The sequence below is a fragment of the Strix uralensis genome, chromosome 29 (assembly GCF_047716275.1).
Source record: "Strix uralensis isolate ZFMK-TIS-50842 chromosome 29, bStrUra1, whole genome shotgun sequence".
Lineage (NCBI taxonomy): Eukaryota > Metazoa > Chordata > Aves > Strigiformes > Strigidae > Strix > Strix uralensis.
This window is the reverse complement of record NC_134000.1, coordinates 6078765-6100558: the sequence shown is the minus strand read 5'-3', so window position 1 is coordinate 6100558 and position 21794 is coordinate 6078765. Positions and strand designations below refer to the sequence as shown.

At 42.7% G+C, this 21794-nt stretch overlaps 1 protein-coding gene across 4 annotated transcripts in view; it reads left to right on the top strand.

Moving 5' to 3' along the window:
• Positions 1–21794, top strand: part of LDLRAD3 (low density lipoprotein receptor class A domain containing 3) — a 117691-nt gene that overhangs the window by 41045 nt on the left and 54852 nt on the right. For 2 of the 4 annotated variants that reach the window (XM_074852539.1, XM_074852541.1), the window contains exons 3-4: positions 15732–15857; positions 18600–18734. In XM_074852539.1, coding sequence (XP_074708640.1) covers positions 15732–15857; positions 18600–18734 — 261 coding nt within the window. The remainder of the gene's footprint in view (positions 1–15731; positions 15858–18599; positions 18735–21794) is intronic. The other 2 variants (XM_074852540.1, XM_074852542.1) reach the window with 2 other exon arrangements.

Here is a 21794-nt window from a genome sequence, read left to right as displayed (position 1 = left end):
TTAACATTCAGATCCTCTGGCCTTGGTGAGTGTGAGAGGGGAATGTAGGAGCCCAGGAATTGTTGTTCTTCACTGCGGAAACAGCAGCTGAAAAGTAAGAACAGTTGACATTCAAAATGTGTGTGGGCATCACCTCTGGTTGTGTCATTGTACCAGTGTGTGTTGTGTTACTTGTGTCAGGCAACTCCAGGGAGGACAGCCGTGCTTGAAAGTGTCATTCTAGCATCACAGGGGTTGGAGTGTGTGTGTGTGTATAGATACAAGTATAAAACTTTATAATTTTTTTAATCATTTTATGTATAAAACTTTTATTTTTTTAATTGCTTTAGGCTAGGTTTTGTTACCTTCCTCTTAACAGAACAGGGCTATACTTACTAAAACTTACCTTGCAGCAAAATTGGAGTCCTTTGTTTTCTTCTGTGATGCTGCTTTGTGTTAGCTGAGCTGTTGATAGTGAAGACAAAGCCATAGGAGCAGCATGAGATGGCTGAGCTCCCAGTGTATTACTACTCCGAGCTGTGCTTTAAGCTGCTTTGTCTATGATTCCTCATTGACTAACTAGTTCCCATTGAAAAGCTTTACCTTGCTTTAAAGTGTTTGTGTGGGAACAGGAGTTTGGTTACAGGATTCATGTGGTACTGTGTATTGTGAAGACAAGGATGCTGTGTTCTGGCATGCCCACTGAGGAAGTTTCATGCAGACGTGTGTGGTTATGCGCAAAGTCTTCCCCTCTCCTTTGGATTGCCTTATGGTTGAATGTGAATGTCCAGCAATATTTTATCAATTCCATCGCTATAGCATCTCATCCTGTCTGTCCCCCTTCATACAGGAAAACTTACAACTCATGGTCTGATTCTCATTTTCTGCAGCCAGCAAGTGCGAAGTGCTGGTCTGGGCGTGGGGAGGACGTAAGATGCAAAGCAGAATCATCAGCACCTTGTCCATTCATGTCTTACCCCTTTCCTCTGTCCTTTTGTCCCTTTTCTGTCTCCTGCTTTGCAGGACCATCTCTGTTAACCATGTCACTTTGCTTGTGGGCTTTTTCTTCATCTTCCACACTTGCCAGAATCCATACCATCTGTCATCTTCCTTGCTTCCTCTGGGCCCTGACCGTGATCGGTTTAACACTTCCCATGCCAGCTGTCTCTGCTGTTCAGTGCACAGAACATTTCTCATACTCCTGCCTTCTGTCAGGGCCATGTGATGACAGAAAAATTTTACCCAGTTTTATGTGGGGAGGAGGGTTGAGAAAAGGCATAAGAGGGAGGGAATAAGCTGAGACAGTGACTTCTTACTGACATAAATAAGAACTGCTTCTCCTTGAAGCTCAGTATCTCTTTGGCTTTTTCTCCAAGCCACTAATTGAGCTTGAAAATAATGAATTGACCGTAGCAGTGTAAATGTTTTCTCAGTATTTCCAGTACTGTATAGTTTGAGTAATCAGGTATCATCAGTGCATCTCCCAAAATGGAGAACCCTTTTGTAGTTCATTCCCCCTGACTCTGCTGGTTCTCTTCTGTTGGATTGCTCATCAGCCTGCGTAGTCCAGTCTCTGTCATACAGGTTTCTTTTAAATGTTAGTGGGCTTTTAACTACTACTACTACTGCTTTTTTAGCTGTGTAGATGATTTATAACGGAAGCTGAGGCTCCTCTTGACAAATGAAGAATCTTTACCAACAGGGCTTCCCTGTGGAGCCCTATAGGTGTTGATTGTGTAGCTCCTAAATCCTGCTCTGGTTGCATACCAGGCATAATGCCTGCACTGGTCGAGGCGGGAGCTGCACGCTGTCAGCCACTGTTCTCTGTTACCAGACACAGAAGATCCAAAATGGCACAAAATAAAGAATCTGAATGGAAGGAGCCTAGAAATGTGTGCTTGCACGTTTCAAAACATTTTGAGTTAAATGGATTAGCTTTATACCTACCTGCTGACATGTTCCTTTGGGGCCAAGACCTCTATCCTGCTGTTGAAAGGATTCTCTCCTTGAGATTTAAGAGTACACTAATGTTCTTAGTCAAGCTCCTAATTTACTCTGTCATCTGTTTCCTCTTTTCTTTGCTCTTTGTACATCTTTGTATTAGATTATTACAGAAAGAACAATGTGAACACTGAAAATGGCTTTTGTCAGCTAATGAGCAACAGCTAGTGGAGAGATGGCATGTTGCTCCCTTTGTCAGCTAACGAGCAGCAGATGGTACAGATTCAGAGCATGGCACATCATCCCTGCTAAGTGCCTGGCATGACAGCAGCCAGAATTAGAGACGTACCAAATACCCAAAAGTCTAGATTTTCCTTCATCGCTCTTCTGAGAGCCATTTCTTACATGCCAAGTTTGTGTGTTCAGCTATGAGCGAATAGTGGCACACAGTGAATACAGTGACTAGCTGTAAGGGCTAAAGAGTGTCGACTGTGGGCTAGAAAAAAGGTCCTGTGCGAGGATAGCCTCGGGGCGGTGTGTTCTCACGTTAGGAACTTCTGTCTCGCACGTGTTTTTATTTCCAGTTGCCACTGTTGCTCATTCAATGCAAACGTAAAGGTGAAGGAGGTTTTTGAGTCAATGCTGTGTGATTGGAGTGTGTAGAGGTCTGAGCAACAGGGCATCATCCGTGCTTGTAGGAGTGTGCTGCCAACACACTTCTGCACTGGCTAGCAAGAGCTGGCCTCTGCAGGAACATCTGGAACTGCGATAGTAAAAACTTCATCACCAGCAATCCATCATCATCAGACCTTGCTCTGATTGTCCTTCAGACAGAGTCTTTATGAGTAAAAGTCAGTCTTTATTCTCCATGGGGGGAGTGTCTTCATTAAATGAAGTGCTGCATGAGAGTGGTCAATTTTAACTAGCATTCCCCAGGCAGGTACTGAAGCCACCCGCCAGCAGGCTTCTGCTACAGGGCAGCTTCATCTCTTGCCTGAGACACTTGTGCTTGCAGGGAACCCCCTGCAGTCAGAACTGCTGGGTTATAATGTCTACGATCCAGGGTTGCACTCAACGTGGTGTGGTGACCCAAGCTCTTCTGGAGTCCCACACCAGCAGGCTAACTCTCACAGCCCTGAACGCTGTGACTTGTATTTGGGCAATCTGAGAAACCAGTTTAATTTGGGGGTCTAGCAGATCTGGTAAGACCCCTTCTGTTCCTGTAACAGGGAACTGAAGCCCTCGGAACCCATGCTGAAGCCATGTCATGGTGACAGATACCCTAGGAACTCTTAGATCTGGTAGGCTGCCTGCTGTAGTGCAGATGAAGGCCTGAGAAAACTTAAAATTTTCTTTTTATGTTCTATTCCTTAAAAAAGTGTTGGCGGCGGGGCTTTTATTGATGTGTGGTGGGAGTGTTTTCTGGTCTGTGTTTTTATGGTTGTAACCATGCTTCTACTGTTGCTTTTTCAAGCATTTTTAACTGCCTTTGGCAGGTTAGTAGAATAAGATTTGAGATAGTGCTGTAATTACTTGTTCATTACTGATATGTTGGCATATTAATCCTTAATTTCATCTTCTCTGATGTGTTTCTTAACCATGTTCTTGGTTTTACCCTGTAGAGTTTGAACTGTGTGTTTATATATAATAAAAATGCTCTATTTTTTTCACGTTCCATTCTGTGTCTATCTTTTCTACGTTGGATATATTTTCAGTTCCATGCAATCTATTTAAATGCACACAGCATTTTGTAGAAATGCTTTATAGTCTCAGAAGACTTTATAAATCTTCTGGTGTCATCAGGAGGTGGAGTGAGGGGATGGGAGATGTGGCACAACTAAACTTGCATCATTCAAAGCGTTTGTATCTGCACGCTTGCTCTTACTCTTCGTTGGCCCTGCACTGGTGGGGAGTTAAACTCATTAGCAATAGATTGTAGTTTGAAAACACAGCCCATGATAACCATTTTTAAGTTTCCCCAGGGTTTCCCATACCTTATTGTTCCATGTCCAATTTAAAAACTACCTATCAGACAAATGTTTACTGCTCCCTCTGGTGTTCACTTGCAACAGGTTTTACTGCTCTGCACGATGAGGAACGGAGTCTGCGGGACAGTGGTGTTAACAAACAGCTACACGCAGTTGTGGATGAGATATAAAGAGGCTTTTCACAAGAATGCTAAATGAAACCCACATTCTGCAATTAGCAGCCTGGGTTTCCTAGATCATGTGAAGAATCTTTTCCTGTGCTCTAAAACCTTTCAGTCTGGAAAGTGAAACTCTCACTGAACAAAGGTGGGTTGGTTAGGTTTTCATCTTCAGACTGGTGCTTCAGGTGCTTTTTGACTGACTTAATTACACCCAGTTTCTACACAAGAGGTAGCTTTTGAAGAACTGCATGCATTAAAAGCTGCACAGCATCAGAGGGGTGGAAATTATCTAAAAAAGAAAAAGCCCGCTGAAACCAAAGTCATGGCTGAGGAAGTTGTTCTGTCATTGGAAAAGCTCTTGAGTGCAAGAACTCCTTCGCTGCCCAGTGCAGCCCAGAGCAGGAAGGAGGAGGAGGACTGAGTGGGGACTGCACCAGCTTCAAACCCATGTCACACACCTGGGAGTCTCAGATGAGGACTGTCAGACTGCCTTGTCCTGCCCTCTTTGACGTGGGGTAGATTTCAGAGGAAGGCCTTCAGATTTGTTGCTGTTCGCTGCTTTAAAAAGAAAAAAAATAATTCATGGAGTTTGCCCTCGACGTGGAGCTTTGAGCCTGCTCTACAGGAAGATCACGAGCTGGAATTCTATTAAGGCACATTATGTACCCATGCTTTTCCCTTTAAGTCCTAAAATTAAAATGGAGGCATGGACAAAATTTACTAATAAATGGTCATTACTATCAACCCAAATCATTGTGGTGACACTCTGAATTTAGATGTTTGTCCTTGCCTTCCCTTACGCTTTGTTGTGAGAGCAAATTCATGACTTCCACACTACTAAGTAACCAGATCTAGTAGCCACTTTAAAAGACAGAGGGAAAAGGTCTTGTAGAGACAATGAGCTCTGCAATCTCTATAAGCTATTTAATGACTGCTTATTATGATAGTACAATTACTACAGCTGAAGATATTTTGCTTGGGTTTAGCCACTCAGCAGAGTCAGACTAATGAATGGCTTTCATGTAGAGGAACAAAGGGCACAAAATAACTCTGGCTGCTCTCCTTTTAAATACTAGGCTTTAGGCTCAACAAGCAGAGCTCAGTGCACTGAAGAATTACGTGCAGCGTTTTGTTAATAAGAAATGTCTGCCCAGTTCAGAAGGGATTGTCTAAACCAGCTGAGATTTCCTAGAAATACAGCAGTGGGCCAAGAGCCCAGGTAGGACTAATCCTACCCATCGGTGAAGATTACTAACTTTGAATTGTTTAATATATCAGTGGCCCCCCAAAATGGTTCTTAAAATGTCAGTTAAAACCTGGTGTTAACTAAGGCTAATGCTATAGATGGTGGGGGGTAGGGTGGTATTTTCAAGAGACAAATTCAGATTCCTGGGATTAAGATCCTGCAACAATTTTTTAAACCACGCCATCGTGTATAAAGGTGAAGTTCTCTCATCTGCTGCAGTCTGTTGCTGCTAGCCAGGTGCACTTCTAGCTTGGAGGAGCTTCCAGTGCTGGTTTCTGATGTTTGGATTCTCTCCTGCTAGCTAACAGCTTATAGTAGTATGAGCTAAATAGCTGTGAAATGTGTGTTGTATCAAAGCTCACCACATTTTGGAAAAAATAAATGAGTAATGAATACCTGCAAGTAAGTGATACAGCAACCTGTCACTGGAAAAAAACAAACCACGAAACAACAACCACCAAAACAGGGAACTCCAGCATCAAAATCACTTTGTCACATTGGAGGATTTTTATCTTACAGTTCTAACACCATTCAAAAGTATCAGAGCTGAGGTTGTCCTCTTTGGTTCACCAAATCTATATCTGCTACTTTGGGACGTGTGGATGGCCGTGGCGTGGCTGGTCTTACTCAGCAGTCTTAGGTGGCTGTGAACATGGGTCTGTGTGCACTTTTGGAGATGGTCACCAGCCTCTGCTCAAGATTGATGTGTCCAAAGACAGCTAAATGGTTGATACAAATAAGTGAGCTAGCTGTCAAACACTGACTGATTTAATGTGCTTTGTGATCCCCCACGAGCATGAAGGAAGGTGATACGGGCACAAGGAACAAGATAAAGGCAGAGAGATAAATGTAAAAGCAGTACATTAAAATAGCAACTTGGATACTTTAAAACTCTGTGTTCCTGCTGAAATCTATGTGAAATGGTGGAAGTGTGGGGTTTTTTGAGAGTATGATCTGGGAATTTAACTCTCTATAAATGGGACTAACAGTCTACCTTTGTGGTGCCCTACCTTGCACTACATCTCCATCTAGTGCATTTTAAATGTCTGTGGAGAAAGCACAAGTCTGTAAGGAAACCTTTAAGTAGGTAATTTATTTTTTTATTGACTACTTATGGCAGTGGGGGTTAATACATGGAAGGAGAAAATCTAACAGCAGGGCCAGAACTAAGGAAGAGAAGCATTCTGCCAGAGCTTGCACCCTGGAAGGATCACAGCAATGAAAAGCTGCAGTCAGAGTAGATTTTGTGTATTTATGTTAATGGAGTAAGCGTTGTCATGTGCTGGGATGCCAGGCTGCCAGGTGTTGTACAAACAACCTGCGCAAACCCAATCTTTAGCAGTCCTGTTCTTATTTGTAATCCAGTAGTAATTTGTGTAAAAGGCTAATGAAATTAACACCTTTTTTCTTCCTCTAAATAACTAGACTACATAGCAGAAAGCTAGGAATTCCTCTATGGAAGTAGTTGTATGTGTTGTAGTAGTTGTACGGATACCCATGGAAGACCTCGGGACTTCTATTCCTGAGGGCTTTTGAGCCTCCTTCTGTTTTTCTTGCTGCTTCCTCTTATCCAGGTTGACCTGGAATATTTCTTGCAGGTAGGTGACAAACATCAGAATTCTTAAGCAAAGCTGAATATTAAACAGTGCATGAAATGAGCATTTGCATTAATTGGGAAGATGCTGTAAGCCAGCTGCTGATCTTTGTCGCATACTCAGATGGCTCTCAAACTTTGAATATCAAACTGGAATTAACTCTTGTTTTCACTCGTGATTAAGCAACCAAATACTTAGTAGTTATAATAAGATTTATAATGAAGTGACCATGGTGAATGTTTCATTTGAAGCTCAATTACAGAAATTCACACATGAGTAAGGGCAAGTGCAATAGCTACTTACGTTTGATAGCTTTTTACTCAGGGAGATCAAGAGGGTTTGTGGTGCTAATTACTTAATCCTCTTGATGGCCTCCTAGATGGGGTTCAGTAAATAGCTGAATTGGAGAGCTTGGAATCGGACAGGTTTAGCAGTCGGATGGAATCAGTGGCACAACTGCAATAAAAAGATCAGGTAGCTAGTAGCCCAGGATGGGGTGAGGGATCATTAGCCAGCTGATTTAGAATTTGTCCTTTTGTATGATATTATTGCTCAGGTTGTTTAATGAGGAGTAACTTCTAATATACTTCTTGTAGTGAGACACTGCTTTACTGACTGTCTGAAAACCAAGCTTTTTTGTCGGTGCTCTCTTCTGACATCTCATCTGCTTTGTGATGATTTTGAAGGGCTGAAACATAGACTTCTAGACCATGAAAGATTCCTTTAAGGCCCTACTGTCTGGCAAGAAGTAAAGGCCACTGACCCATAGTAGTCCAACTCTGAAGTGCTTTCTCTTTTCCCCCTTTTCAAAGGAAGCAGTTTACTCTTCGTGGCAGCAGACTCCGCTGGCTTTTTTACTTTATCAGTGTCCTTTCTCTCTTACTGTAAGCTATAGTGTAAATATTGTCCACATGAGTGGGTGATAGTTTACTATGTTGGAGGCAACCTCTGATGTTCCTAGGGCGCTAATTTTGCTACTTCAAAAAAAAAAAATTAAACTTGTTGCCTTTAAAATAGAGTACTTTCTAGGCTCACTTTCTCTGAGTTTACATTAGCAGTTTATGCCTAGCAACTCTTTCACCTGCGTGCTTGGTTAAACAGGGCACAAAGCTAAGAGTGACCTAAGGGCTTTTTGTAGGTGCTGTGAATGCTCTGCAGTTGCCTGTTTTAGATCAATTAAATAGTTGTTTTGTCTTGAATTGGAGAACTTCTGGCATAGTAGACTGTTGGGTGGATTTTATACTGGGAATAGTACTCAAGTGCTAGCTTTTTTTCTAGAGAGGAAAAAGCAAGCCGAGGAAGTGAAACTTCTCTGTGTCATTGTGCAAGACAGCCCTGTTGAAGAGCTCTGTGAGCCAACAAATGATGCGTTTGCCTTCTGGGCTGAGACAGCTGAATGACTGCAGGTAATGGTGGTTTTCCCACTGGGAACTGAACTGAGAATACTGTAGGGTCCTAAATAACTGGTAGCATTAACTGGGTTATGATTTACATCAGTTCTTGGGGTGAAAGGGGGTCGTGTCCTGGTGCCATCCTGCTGTGTTACACACTATCGTAAAATCGATCCTTCTCTTCTTTGTATTTTGAGGTTAAAACCTGTTTTTCAAAGAGCAGGGACAAGTTGAAAAGCCTTTAACTTTGCTGAAATGCTGCGCCTCGCCAGGCATCAGGAGAGCCTGGATTTACAGTGCTGTCTGATGTGGCTGGGGCATCTCTCAAAATAAATGAACAACAGCCGAGAAGTTTAAGATGGTTCATTATCAACGTCAGGAAAATACCTGTGGCTCTGCAATAATGCAGCATCTGCACACAACACTTTCTGTCTGGAGAGTTGCTCTTGTCGCATGCAAGTAATCAAGTTTTGATTAGCTGAATAAATCATCATCTGTTGTTGGATTGCGACGTGTGGGTGTGAAGCAGCATAAAATTATTCTGCATGATTGCTACCTGGAGGGGTTCTAAGGCAACAATTTGAGTTCAGAGATGCTGGTGCTGGAATCCTGTGCAGTTTACTTCTAGCTGCAGATTTTCACAAAATGTCTGCTGTTGGATCTGCTACATCCCATTTCCCTCACTCCAGATTGCAAAGTAACTGAGAAATATTTCAAAATAGATATGCTTGTCCTAGTGGCGGCATCATGTGGGGTGCCTGTTGTGTGCTCTCTTGGCATCTGTTGCTGCAATAAGCAGTGCAGGCGTGAAATGCTGGAGGTGGGGACTAGCTGGCTCAACGGTAACGATTCAGAGTTTCTTCCCTGAAGTTTCATTAGCAAGACTGTACTGGCTTCTGTAAGAGAAACTCAACCTCTTATAAACACATAATGTCTTCTCTTTAAGCATTGTGTCATGGCGGGGCACAGCTCTAAAATTTTACTGTGACATCTAAACAAGAGGTCGGTATCTGCTTACACTTACACATGATAAATTTTCTTCCAAGAAGTTGGACCATGCTGTCTTGTCCTGGCTGTGTTCTTCAAGTCTGTAGTCCACAACTGCACTTTACTTGCTGATATTTATAGAAGGCGTTTGATATCTTTGCTACTCTCTCTATGGAAGGAAAAATCACCTGCCCATCACAGATGATCTACTGTAACCCTCTAGTCAGGTTTTAAGTCCTTGTAACCAAGTCAAGAGTTTCAGAATTGCTTTTATACAAGGGGGTATCTATATACAGTATAAGGTTTTACAGAGTATATGCCAAATCTGATTTTTTTTTTCTCCTGCTGTTGTTCATCTCTGCTGAGAAATAATAAAATGGATTACACTTTTTGAAAAATAGTGCTGTTTCACACTTAGTACCCTAAAGATAGCAAGATGTTTTTCTGTTAATGCTGTAGAGCCATGCCTGCAAACTGTCACATCTTCAGTGGAATGTACAACTGGTCCTGATGGGAAGTTACTATTTTTTTTAGAGCTTTAAAAGAAGGGGGTGGGAGGATTGGTTTCTGCATAGCATAAGGAGCTACTTCACACACTCACACATACAACTGCCAAAATAGTTTTCTTCAACTTAAGCAAATCAACCTGGAGGGAATGTGTGGCAAGCTTATACTGTGGCCAGCAGTTCTCTGCCACCATCTTCACCACTTGCTTCGCGTTTGAATTTGAAGAGATGAGAAGAATATTTTAGTGAAGAGCAGTTTCTTCCCATGGCTGATGGAGTCAAGGAGGCTCCTCCAGTGCATGGTGGTCCACTGACACCTCTTTCTAAACACCATATCAATTCCCTTTTGTGTAATGTAAGTACAGATTCACGATAACGTTTCATTCCTGGATTGCTTCTGCCATGACTAGGTAAAAAATGAAGAGTGGAACTGGAATGAATTGATCCTTTTCTGCCGTAGGTTCACAAATTGGTTGAATGTCAGTTTATTTGGGGTGGTTTTTGTACTTGCTGTATTTCTGCAAGTGGATTGAGACTGGATCTGCTACTTGAGTAGCCTTTCTTTAAGCACAGTTTTGTAAGTTGTTGTGTGATTTCTTGCTGTATTTTGAGGGTGTCTGGCAGTCCTTACCCCTTCCCCTCCAATGTGTGGTGTCTCAGTTCCTTAGGTTCTGGAGACCCGGGCTCAGGAGGACTCGCCAGTTCTTTTAAAAACAACTAACTTCTCCCTTCCCTTTCCTTTAGCTGGTTATAACACCAAGGCTAAACAAGGTCAGATGATCCACGTGTGTCTGTGTCCTTTTTCACTTATCTTTTGTCATTTCCTGATATCCCAGGAATTTTGATTACCCTGAGCCCATTTCAGCCAAGTGTAACAGAAGGATATAGATTGCAAAGATAACGCTGTCCTTGAAAGCTTATCACGGCTGAAGTCACTGAAGGAGCCAAACAGATAGCTGCTGTTAAATAAACGTAAAGCTTTTCACATACAGTTCTGCCTGAAAACTTAAGACCCGTGCAGTAGAAGACACAATGATGAGAAACGAGAAGAAAGCCTTTTTCATAGCAGTGATGTAATAGGAGATGGAATTGCAGAGGAGTGCTGTGAATAGCGCAGCACGTGACTTGAATCTGCTGCAGGCAGGCGTGATCCTGGTACACAGATCTGTTACTTGTGAGGGGCTGAAGACCTGGAGAAAATGGATAAGCCCCTTCACGCTAAGGGTATCTCCAGAGATCGCTGCAGAACGGGCAGGTGCATTTCTGCTCAGGAAGAAATGATTGTGCTTTCCATAGGAACTTTATAAGCAATGACCAAACAACACATGCTTGAAAACCTCAGGAAAACCGTGCCAGAGGACAAGAAGGATATTAAATTAAAAATAAAGCCGAAATTCCCCAGTGGAGTTCTCCAGAGTCAGGAGACGTGGCTTGGACTAAGCCATTACTTGTTTCTCATTTTTCGTGCATTTATGCATAGCATATGAGAAATGCATTTTGTGTCTGGAATTTGGGAGTGAGACTTGTGTCTAGTAAACGGCTAGCTGTGTGACTAGTGACTCGTTATGGTGTTTGAAATGCTCTTATCTTCCCGAGGTGTACAGTGTAAATGTAAGTTTGAACTGGGATTGGTTTGTGTGTATATCCATGCCCGTTGCAAATATGGAGACTTGCATTTGGGTTTTGTTTGTTGTTTTTTCCTTTCCTCAAGTTTAAAAAAAAAAAAAATAAACATCGGTTAACTATGTAAAAGGAAAACCTAGAGATAATTTGAAGGTGTTTAGTTTCATGTTTGTTTTTTGGTCTGTGGTTACTAGTATGTGCTCTTTCAATAAACAGTTATTCTAAAACAAAATTTTCTTGTTCTCTGGCTGCTGTTTCAAGAGGAGGAGATAGGAAAAGGTCTGGGGAGAAGACGTTGAACAAAACGTTATATAGTGTAATGGAGGTGTCTGAGTAATACCTCCATTAAATCATTGTCCTGAATGGTTTGTCCCTCTTTTTGATGGGGTATCGGGATGCTTTGGATGGAAGACAGAGTTGCATTTTCCAGAAACTTGACTTTGTTCCTGGTCATTCCAGCACCTTTTTCCTCCAGATGTGGTCAAACATTAAATATTGCTTATGGCTTTACTGCGGTAGCTCAAGGTAATGCACCAGATGTGCTTTGATCCTCCTCGCCTTAGGGGCCAGGACAGCCGAGGCTGCTTTGACGTGTGTCTGTCGTACCTGAAACAGAGCTCTTGCAGCATTCGCCACCACTTCTAGCTCTGGTCAGGAGCGTGCAGGCACACGGCTTCTGCTCTTCAGAGGGCCAGAGGCTCAGGTTTTCATGGTTCTCAGTCTGAAGTCTGGAAGCGTAAGGCTGTAGGAGTAAGAGATAATCCCTATGAGAAATTTTAGAATCAAATCATTTTGAAGCCTTAATTTGGTGGGATTTTTCAGAGATGGCAAAGGGCATCTCTGAATATGATTTGCCAGAAAGTTGATAGCCTCTGAATTCAGCCCCCAAATGACTGAAGTAAATCTGCTTGAAGAAGTGTGATCCAGTAAATGTTAACAGGGGCAAAACCACAGTTGATTTCCACTTCTCTTATTTCTTCTCCCTCTCCTCTTCTTGGAACTCTTCTGGCTTAAAATACATCTCTAAAAAAGGAAGCTGTCCAGAGGCAGTCATTTGGTCTGGGGAATGTAAATGCACTGTATGGTTTCAAAAAGATGTTAGCTTTTAGAAAAAGAAAAACAACGACGAAAACATAGTATGTGAAGCATTGGGCACCTCTCCACATACATGTGTTATTAGCGTGCGCTCCCCGCAGCAGCTTGGCTGGCTGGTTAGGGTGCTAAATATTGGTCAAATGCTAATACAGGCTGCTTGCTTCCCTGACAGTCTGGGAATCTGTTGCGGAGGTGTTTGTTTTGCTGCTTTTGTTTAAAGACTGGGGGTATGGTACTGCCTCAAACCTTGTGGTTACTGAATTACTTAGCTGAGATCAGTCTGCCTCAAGACTCCAACACAAGTTGTGTTTTGAAGAATTGCGGGGGCTCAGATGTCTTGGCTGAGGGTTTTCCATTGTCGGTGGTGCTAAGCAGGGCAGCTACTTCAGGGTAATTTATCACCTGTTTTTCTACAAAGTAACGGTTCGCTATTTTTCCCCTTAAGTGGACCTTGGATACTCTTCAGAAAAAGTGGTAGTTGAATATGTGAAATTCAGTGATACATCCTATTTTACACTTCATAATTCTAATTGAAAGCTACTGATATAATAAAGAAAAACATGTAGGAGAGGAACTGCAGGAATTTGCTTTTGGAGGACACTAAATCAAGTAAGAGTTACTGTAGCTGTGGTTTAAAACAGTTTATAAGCACTCTGCTGAGTGATGGAAGAAGGGTTTGCTACAGCTGCACTTTGTTTTTAACTCTCGAAGAGACGATTCCTTCCAAACTAATGCTGAAGCTGTTTGTCCTTATTTCATACACTCTCTTTGTCAGGTTGTCCCTGACCTTGTCCTGGCCTTATAAAACTCTGTAGGTTGGCGTATTGATGTGCTATGTGGCTACATAAAACCACTGCCTGTTGCTGTGATCTCCAGATCTGTCACATCCCAAAACCTGGGAGTTGCAAGCGCATCTTGTAGATTTGGTGTAGGAGTACATTTACTCAAAGGGCCTGCAAGTTATGGAGCTGGTTCCTCCTCTGGTGTTCTCCCATCAGCGGGCTGTGCGTGGGATTACCGTGTGTTCACGTTGCACCACACACACACCTTCCTGCAGTTATGTAGAAGAATTTTAAATATAACCTCTGGTTTATTTGAAATAGATTTTAAGGCCTGATGAAATGTGGTCAGGACTTAGCTATCTTGTAAGGCAACCGGAATGCTGCTCAACAGGCCTGAAAAGTGTTCCTAGCCTGCTACTTGTGTAGTCCCAACCCAAGGCTGGTTTAAAACCCAGTCAAGCTAATCCTAGAGAGACAATTTTAACATAGGATGCTTAATTGACTAAACACAGGTGTTCTGCTAGATTAAGAGAATTTAGTATATAGAAACTACTTGCTCTACCTAAGCTTTTAATAGACCATCTTGAAGTCTTTCTCAGAATTGTGCGAGATGAAAACTAGTGGAAGAAAGGTGAAGAAGATGATGACCCGAAAGATGACCCTGAAACTGAAGCAAGAATTGGAACAGAACGATGAGAATCAGCTGAAGCTGTGGAATAAAATGGACTTTTGAAACGGGTGAAGAATGAAGAGCTAAGAGTTCGTGGCAAAACACCAAAGACTTTTGTATTGCATAATGTTATATAGAATCCTATATACAGAAGACGTTTTTTGTTAGCCACTGCCACTCACTGAGGTGATGGCCCAACTCTGAGTTGTTAATAAAGCCAGCCTAGAGATACCCGCAGTCTGGTGAAACTCTTTAACAGGTTACCGGCGTGCTCTTCCCGCTGAGACTGGCTTTGCTTCAGAGCAGACTTTCTGAAGAGTTCAGCATCCTGTAATGTGCTCCGTTGTGTCATGTGCTAATTTGAAAAAGCAGAAGGGAGGAAAAGAAAAAAAAATCTAACCATGTCTCATTAAATTGTTTCTCGCTTTGGGAGTTGCTTTGTTCTAAGCTGGTTCTAGGCTACACAAGACTTAACTTAGGGCGCTTGCCTTGAGCATCGTGGTGGAAGTGTCTGCACCGTTCTAGCTGAGGGCAGTGTTCTCTTCTTGCCGTGAAGAGTTGCTGTGCAATGGAGTAAAAAAAGTGAAGTACTTGAGATCATAGTGAGATTCTGTGATCTTTTGTTAAACGCGTTTTGATGCTATTGTTTAGTGTTACATGAATAGTGTGCTGGTACTATGTATAGATGCAGTTTCTGTCCTGAAGAACTGTATAATGGGTGATGGAGAAAAGTACAGCAATTCATATCACTCGTGTTTCTTTTGCACCCGATTTTATATAAATTGTGCTGAATAAAGGCAGTGTTAATTATAGCATCTTCTTTTTTGAGTTTGATTTTTTGTAGCCTGAAAAATACTTTCATGAAGGTCTCTTGTGTTTCTTACTCTCACAGTCACAAAGACACTAACTTGCTTGATATCTCTGTATTCCTTCCTTCCTTCTCCAGATGTTGCCTTACTCTTTGTACACCTGTATTTGCCCAAGTTTGCCTCCAGATCCCAGATTGTCTGAACTTGCTGCTGTGTTCATTATCTCTGTCTACCTTGGGCTCTTCACTGTTTGACTTCTCTGAGCAAGCAAGAGAAGCTTGATGGTGTACAAAATCTGGACTTTGGCTGCTGTTTAGTGTTTGTGGACTCTGCATGACATAAACAGGCTGGGGGGGACTATGACTAGTCCAGTAGAACTTTGCTTCTGAGGGTTGTTGTCTGCTGCCTGAGGACCTGCTTAGATGTCTGTCTCCTGGACTTCGGCCTGGGGCAGTGACATTTACAGCAGGCTTCCGTGCAAAGAGAAATTTCCAGTTGAAAGGAGGAGGAGGAGATAGAAAAAGTTCTGGGGAGCAAATGGTGCTCTTGTTTTCTGTGAAGTATGACCCTCTATTGTAATTTTTTTTCCCCCACTGCTTCTAAGTTGGTCAAATTCACGCAGGTCTTAAGGGACAGTAGGGCGTACCTGCTTGTCAAATTCACAAACTTGTACTCCAAAGCATGGCTATCTACATCTGGTTTGAGAGGTCGTTTGACTTGTTTTAAGTTTGAGTGTTTCGATCGTTCTGGAAATCATACAAATTGGAAAAAATTCAGCCCAAGCAAGTGAAATCTCACAAAAAAGGCAGTTGAAATCAGGCCATAGGGAGCTTGGAAGGCACATATCAGTGTCACCAGCACTGCCTAGAGTGCCCTAAGCTGTACTGCTATAGAAGTATCTCTAACCTTTGTAAAATTTCCCTCATCTTTGCCCTCTTCTGTCTATGTCTTCTCCCAGCGAAAGCCAAATCCAAATGTGGTGCCACGTTCTTCCCCTGCGCCAGCGGGATCCACTGCATCATCGGCCGCTTCCGCTGCAACGGCTTTGAGGACTGTCCCGACGGCAGCGATGAGGAGAACTGCAGTAAGTGTGAGCCTGCTCACGAGGGAGGCTCCTTCTTTTTCTTTCAGCTGAGTACTACTTAGAAAGGAAGCATTTGTTAGCCTTCAGTTTCTGAGTCAAATATTCTTCCTGTCATATAGGACCCAGATGATCCTTGTGCTTTTCACTTTGTAAATGACAGTCTTTTTTTTTTTTTAAGGTCCAGCTCAGTCTTGTTTTGTGTATAATGCCTGACTGATATGTCAAGCCCCTTTGAATTGAGATTTAAGCTGCATGTTTGCTTTGAACAGGTTCTCTGTACTCAGATGTAACTCCAGTTGGGCAAATATTAAATATGATTTAAAATGGTTTAATTTTTATTTGCCTGGGTTTTGTCACTGAAGAATACAACTTATTTGTTCATCAGGAGATTTAGGTTTCTTTCTTTGTACATGTTCTCAAACAACAAAAAAGCAAATAAAGGGTTGTTTAATGAAACAGGTTTTCGTAAGGAGCTTCTCGGAGTCAGACGTGCCTGCCAGTGCACCAGCCTCAGCTGCTGTTCAGCAGCTTGCAGGGCAGTCGCAGCAGAGAGATCAGCTGAGGTGCTCCTTGACTTGGGTTAAACCCCCTGCGTGTGGCTGCATGGATCCATTTGTATCTGGAAGTCTAGCAGGGATATGTCACAGCAGTAAGGAGAGGTTACGTTCCATCCAGCAGCTCTGTTGCTATTATCAGAAGCTGGTAAAAGCATGGGTCTGTAGGTGGAAGCTTGCAGCAAATACTTGTGCATTCTCCTGTCGGAGCACACTGTTTCCTTTTAATGACATTTAGAGGTCAGGAGGAGGACAACAGACACCAGCTTTCAGAGATAACAAAAGGGGTGATCTTTACGGTTGATCTATCACTGTCTGCTTCTTGGAGGACTTGCCTTTCTTGCTTGTGTGCTTTCCCCCACAGCAGGTGCTGTCTGTTGGCCTAGAGAGTCTGGTTTGGGCCTGGGAGGACTATGGCAGGGAGACAGCACCTTTGTGGAGCAAGTGAAGCTAGAGAAAGAAGATTGAAGGAAAAGGAAATTCCTTTGGGTTATGCTTAAACAAGTGGACTAGAAAGAAGTTTTCACAAAAGTGCTTTGGATATCCTTGAGGTGGTGTACTGACAAGTGGCAGGTCTCAACTGAAAACGCACCAGCTCATGGAGTGGGTTATGAATGACATCGTTTCCCGTGAGCTTGTAGGGTGTAGCTCCAACAGGACCTACAGCTGCTGATCTCCCCATTTCTCTACGCCCTTTAAGCGCGCACTTGGTATTTTCTAGCATATCCAAGTGTCTGGTCACTGTTCTGTGTATGTAGAGGAATAACACTGTAGGCCCTGAAGTGACCTGGAAGATCAGTGTGCTGTGCAAGTGTGCAGCAGTGTCAGACCAAAGGAGGTTTAGCATGTTCATGATAAACGTGCTTTTTGGGGGGCTGGAGGAATTGGGAGTGTTTGTTATACATACTGCAGGTTACATGCATGGCAGACTTTAAAGTTTTATGGATTTTTTTTAAAGAATCTTTAAAGGCAACTCTTACTTTAAACAACAAGAAATGAGAAGCCAGTTAGTATATGGGAGCTGTAATCCCCTTTGTTATTGTGACAGAGAGGCACTTTGAAGCAGGCGAGGCATCTAAACATCTTTTTTAAGGATTTCAATTGGGAAGTTGCATTCCATTTCAGTCACCTCATTACCAAAAACTGGCGTGAGTTCAGAGAAGAGTGCCAAAAGTGATTAAGGGGCAGAGAGAGTGATTTATGAGGAGATATTAAAAACTGCTAAATTATGCATATCTCAGCTAGGTGATGACTATGTTGGAAGATAAGGCTGTATATGAAGGGTGCAAACACTGTTCAAGGAGGGATTATGTAGTTACCTGTGCTGGACTATAGCTAAGAGTAGAGGGATGAAATTAGAAAAGAGAGAACTAAGATGAATATCAAGGAAACTTCCTTGATGGTGAGATGCATTGAAGCTGTGCTGTAATCTGCTAGAAGTGGTGAAAACTGCACTGCTTGAAGCTTAAATGAAACTAGACATAGCATCTTATGGCATATTTACTACTGGCTTTGGCGTGGGTGAGAAGACTGCTCCACCTAAATGAGCCTGCTTAAATACTGTTCTGTTTTTGCTCTGTGTGCCGCACTGGGCCTTACATGAAAGGATTTTCTGGGTGCTACTGTAATGTGTATACTACCCTTAAAAAGGAGTTGAAATTGAAAAAGAAGTTAGGAAATGTCAACATTGCCATTGTATGAAGTCAAAATAGTGAGGAGAATGGGGAAGGTGGAAAAAGACAGAAGTACAGGTAAATAAAGCACTGCCTGGCAGTTCTCAGCCAGGGTTGTTGGCTTATAATATGAAACTTGAGCTAAACTGAGTTTGTTGTAATGGGATGCAACAGGCAGTGTTTACGGTAGGCAGTGCTACCCTCCATATGTCTTCAGCGTGAGCAAATGCTGAGCACCGAGCAGTGAACGTGATAGGGGCTCTCAGGAAAGTGAACAGAAGGCTTATCACAACTGTGGGTGGACTAAATCTCTGCTAATTGTAATGAATCTTGCATGAATTAGAAATTTGAGCGCTCTCTGTTTAGAGAGACAAGGTTGGTTTGATGGCCAACTTACTCCCACATACTCAGCGAATTGACCCCTTGTGGCCCTGTTGTCGTTGATTGCTTAACGGCTATTTCGCAGCCTGGGTAAGAGAATTTCTAATGAAAGATCTTACTTTCTCTTTTCACAGCAGCAAATCCCTTGCTTTGCTCTACTGCCCGATTCCACTGTAAAAATGGTCTTTGTATTGATAAAAGTTTTGTGTGCGACAGTCAAAATAACTGTCAAGACAACAGCGATGAAGAAAGCTGCGAAAGCGCTCAAGGTAGGCACAGGGTTTTTATTCTATTCTCCAACATTCTACCAACTCAAATTAACGCGGAACAGGCTCAGTAGAAAATACAATTCTGCTGGCTTGCTCTGTGTTGGCTAGAGCTGTGGTTTCCTGATTCTGCAAATAATGAGAGTGAAACGTGTAGAGTGTGTGTATCTGTGCATACATTACATTTCATTCTCAGTTCTCAGAAGAGTGGTATCTTTTCCAGATCAGTAAAAATGCACTTTTGCAGGAAGTGCTTATAATCTGTGATCCAGTGCTCACTGGAGTTGCTGGGAATCCATTTAGTGACTTCTATGAGAGACGGATTGGACACAGAGGGATCAGTACTAAAACTTCAGTTTGAAGGAGTTCGGTGGTCTGTTTACCAGATGAGTAAATCTGTGTAGGCTTAAAGCTTTAGATCCTCATTGCTCAGTTACTTTCTGAAAGGCATGTTTCACTGCAGGATGAGTCTACAGTGAAAGAATTTATTCCTACCCTTCCTTGTTTCTGTATCTAGAAAAAAGGGTGAGGACAGGGAAGAAAATTTTCATTTGAAAACTGTTGTGTATTGAGTCTTGTGAGAATCTCAAAACATAATCTCTGGGTTTTCTTTTTAACTTACATAAGTCTACATCTAGTGCTCCTCAGTTATGTTTTCTGTAACTTAATACCGTAGTATTTTATAAAATATGAAGTATCTATGAATGACTTGAGGTTCACAAATCTATGTGCATTGGACATCGGCTGCTAAACATTTTAATGTCAGAGTTACTCCTGAGAGATCAGACTAGGCAAAAAATGGGAGGTGGTGGATATTTGCAGGGGAGGTGGGATGTGCTTGGGCCGATAGAAAGCAGGGCACATGAGGAGAGAGAAAGCAGGGTATGAAGGAAGAAGAAATCAGGGAAATTGAAGGAGAATGACTTCAATATCTAACTGCACTGATGATTTAGTCCTTTGTGGAAGAGAAAATAATTCTGAGCTTACCATGGTGATAAATATGCTTGACAGCTCACGGGAAGAGCAACAGCAGTGCCCACAAAACAGGGTTTATAGCAGTGGTATGGACAGTCTCCTCCGTTGCCATTCCTCTGTCGAACCCGTGAGCTCCTTCCTCTGGCTCCATGCGTAAGGGCTAACGGGTCACCCCGGGAGCTCGCTGGCTCGCTGGGCTCCGTCGCAGCCTGGGAACGCAGCTCTGCTCAGCTCAGAGCCTGGGAGAGGGCTCGGACCTGCCTCTGCTCTGGCTGGGGCACGGAAGGGCTGGCGTGTCGGTATTACCGCTGCAGCGATGCTGCTGCCCCTGTGCCGAGGGCAGAATTGTTTTTCACTGCAGGCCTAAGGCACTCTAATAAGATTAATGCGGGTGGTAAGGCTTCTTGTTGGGTTTCTTTTTTTTTTTTTTGGGGGGTGGGGGGGTGTTGTTTGGCTTCTGAGGCTTAAAGCAGCAGTGTTTTTTTCCAAGGTTGGGATGACTGCTTCCTCCGGAGATTAATTGGCTGGATTGCCTCCAGGTTGTTTGTTGTCATGACAATCTGCTTTTGGAAGTGACTGTCAGGCTCAGGAGAAGAAAAGAGCTGTATTTCTTGAAGCCCTTACTTTTGTCTTTATCTTTGGTCCTTCTGGAAAAGTCAGATTAGTCAGAGATTTAAGCAAAGTAATTCTGTCTGATTCTATGCATGAAGGAGCCCTAAACAAGGAGGAAGGAACTCTCTCTCATTAGGACCAGGAGCAGCAATGGTTTGTGGGCTTTTTTACTAAAAAAAAAAAAACAGAGTCCAAGTACAGCGTTAGGAATGAGGAGTCCCCAAAGTGGAATGCTGTTTGTGGGGAGTGTGGGTGATTGCCTTTCCCCTTTGGCAGCTCAGAGCCTCCCTGAATTGCATTTTGACTGTCTGTAAGTGGATGTTGCTCATGTCTGTCAAAGCTGGGATTAAACAGTGTAATGTGCTTTACTTCCCATCTGAATGTAAATGACTCTTCCCTCTGGAGTTTGCAGCTATGGGTATGTCTGTCCTGCCTTCCAAACACACCAACTACTTTGTGTTAATTGAGAATTAGGGGCTTCTGTGAACAGTCTTTCTCACAATCCTTTCTACAGCAGATCTAATTACTGTAATTACAATGAGTTTGGTGTTAACACAGTACCCGAGAATCCTGGTCATTAACTAGAACTCAAGTGCTCTGGCTACTTAGGGACAGAGCAAAGCAGATCTGTAGGGTGTTATAAAATCAAGATAGAGGGTTTTCTTCCCACTAGCTGTTATGTTGAATGTGGTAGCTTTAGTTCAGTGTAACTGAGTGTAGTCTGACACACGAGATTGCCCTTGTGTGCTGCTTTTCTATCTAAAAATGTGTGAATTTAGAGATCGCTAAGGTTCTGAACCACTGTATGATAGTGTCATTATCGCCATTTAACAGCTGGGGAAGAGGGGGGCATAGATCAGCTAAATGAAATGCCCCCGGAGTGACATCCTGGCTGGTAGGAATACAGCTTCATCCATGCTTCTGTGCTTCAGAGGCATGTCGTGAGACTTAATCAATGTTTGCAAACTGTTTTGAGATACTGTGATAACATGTGGAGTAGAAGTGTGAATTATTAATTGGCACTTTGCTCTCCTTCTTCTCTTGGGTATACTGACAAGCTTTTTAAATTAACACCTCTTCCTACTCCTCCATGAACTTCAAAGGCCCCCTTTATCCTGCTGGTGTTACTGGAAAGCTCCAGTAGCGTATCAGTTTGGTTTGTGTCAGATACTCCTCCATGCATAAAGATCCTTTCAGTCAGGAAGGGTCACTCTGCAGGCTAGGAAAACAGGAATGTGACCCCCCTACTGAAAACCGTATTGACCCAGCTTTGACATGGAACACTTCAAAATGTGCCGCCCTTGATGAATAATAGCTTTGCTAGCATGCTGCAATTTGAGATGAGCCTGAAGCCGTGGGTTTATAAAGAATTAATTTTAGTCATAAGTAGTGGCAGATTCTTTTGAGGGGAGAGAGACAGAGCCCCAGGATTTAGTTGCGAAAATGGGAGGAAGGTCAAATTTTTAAAGTTCCCGC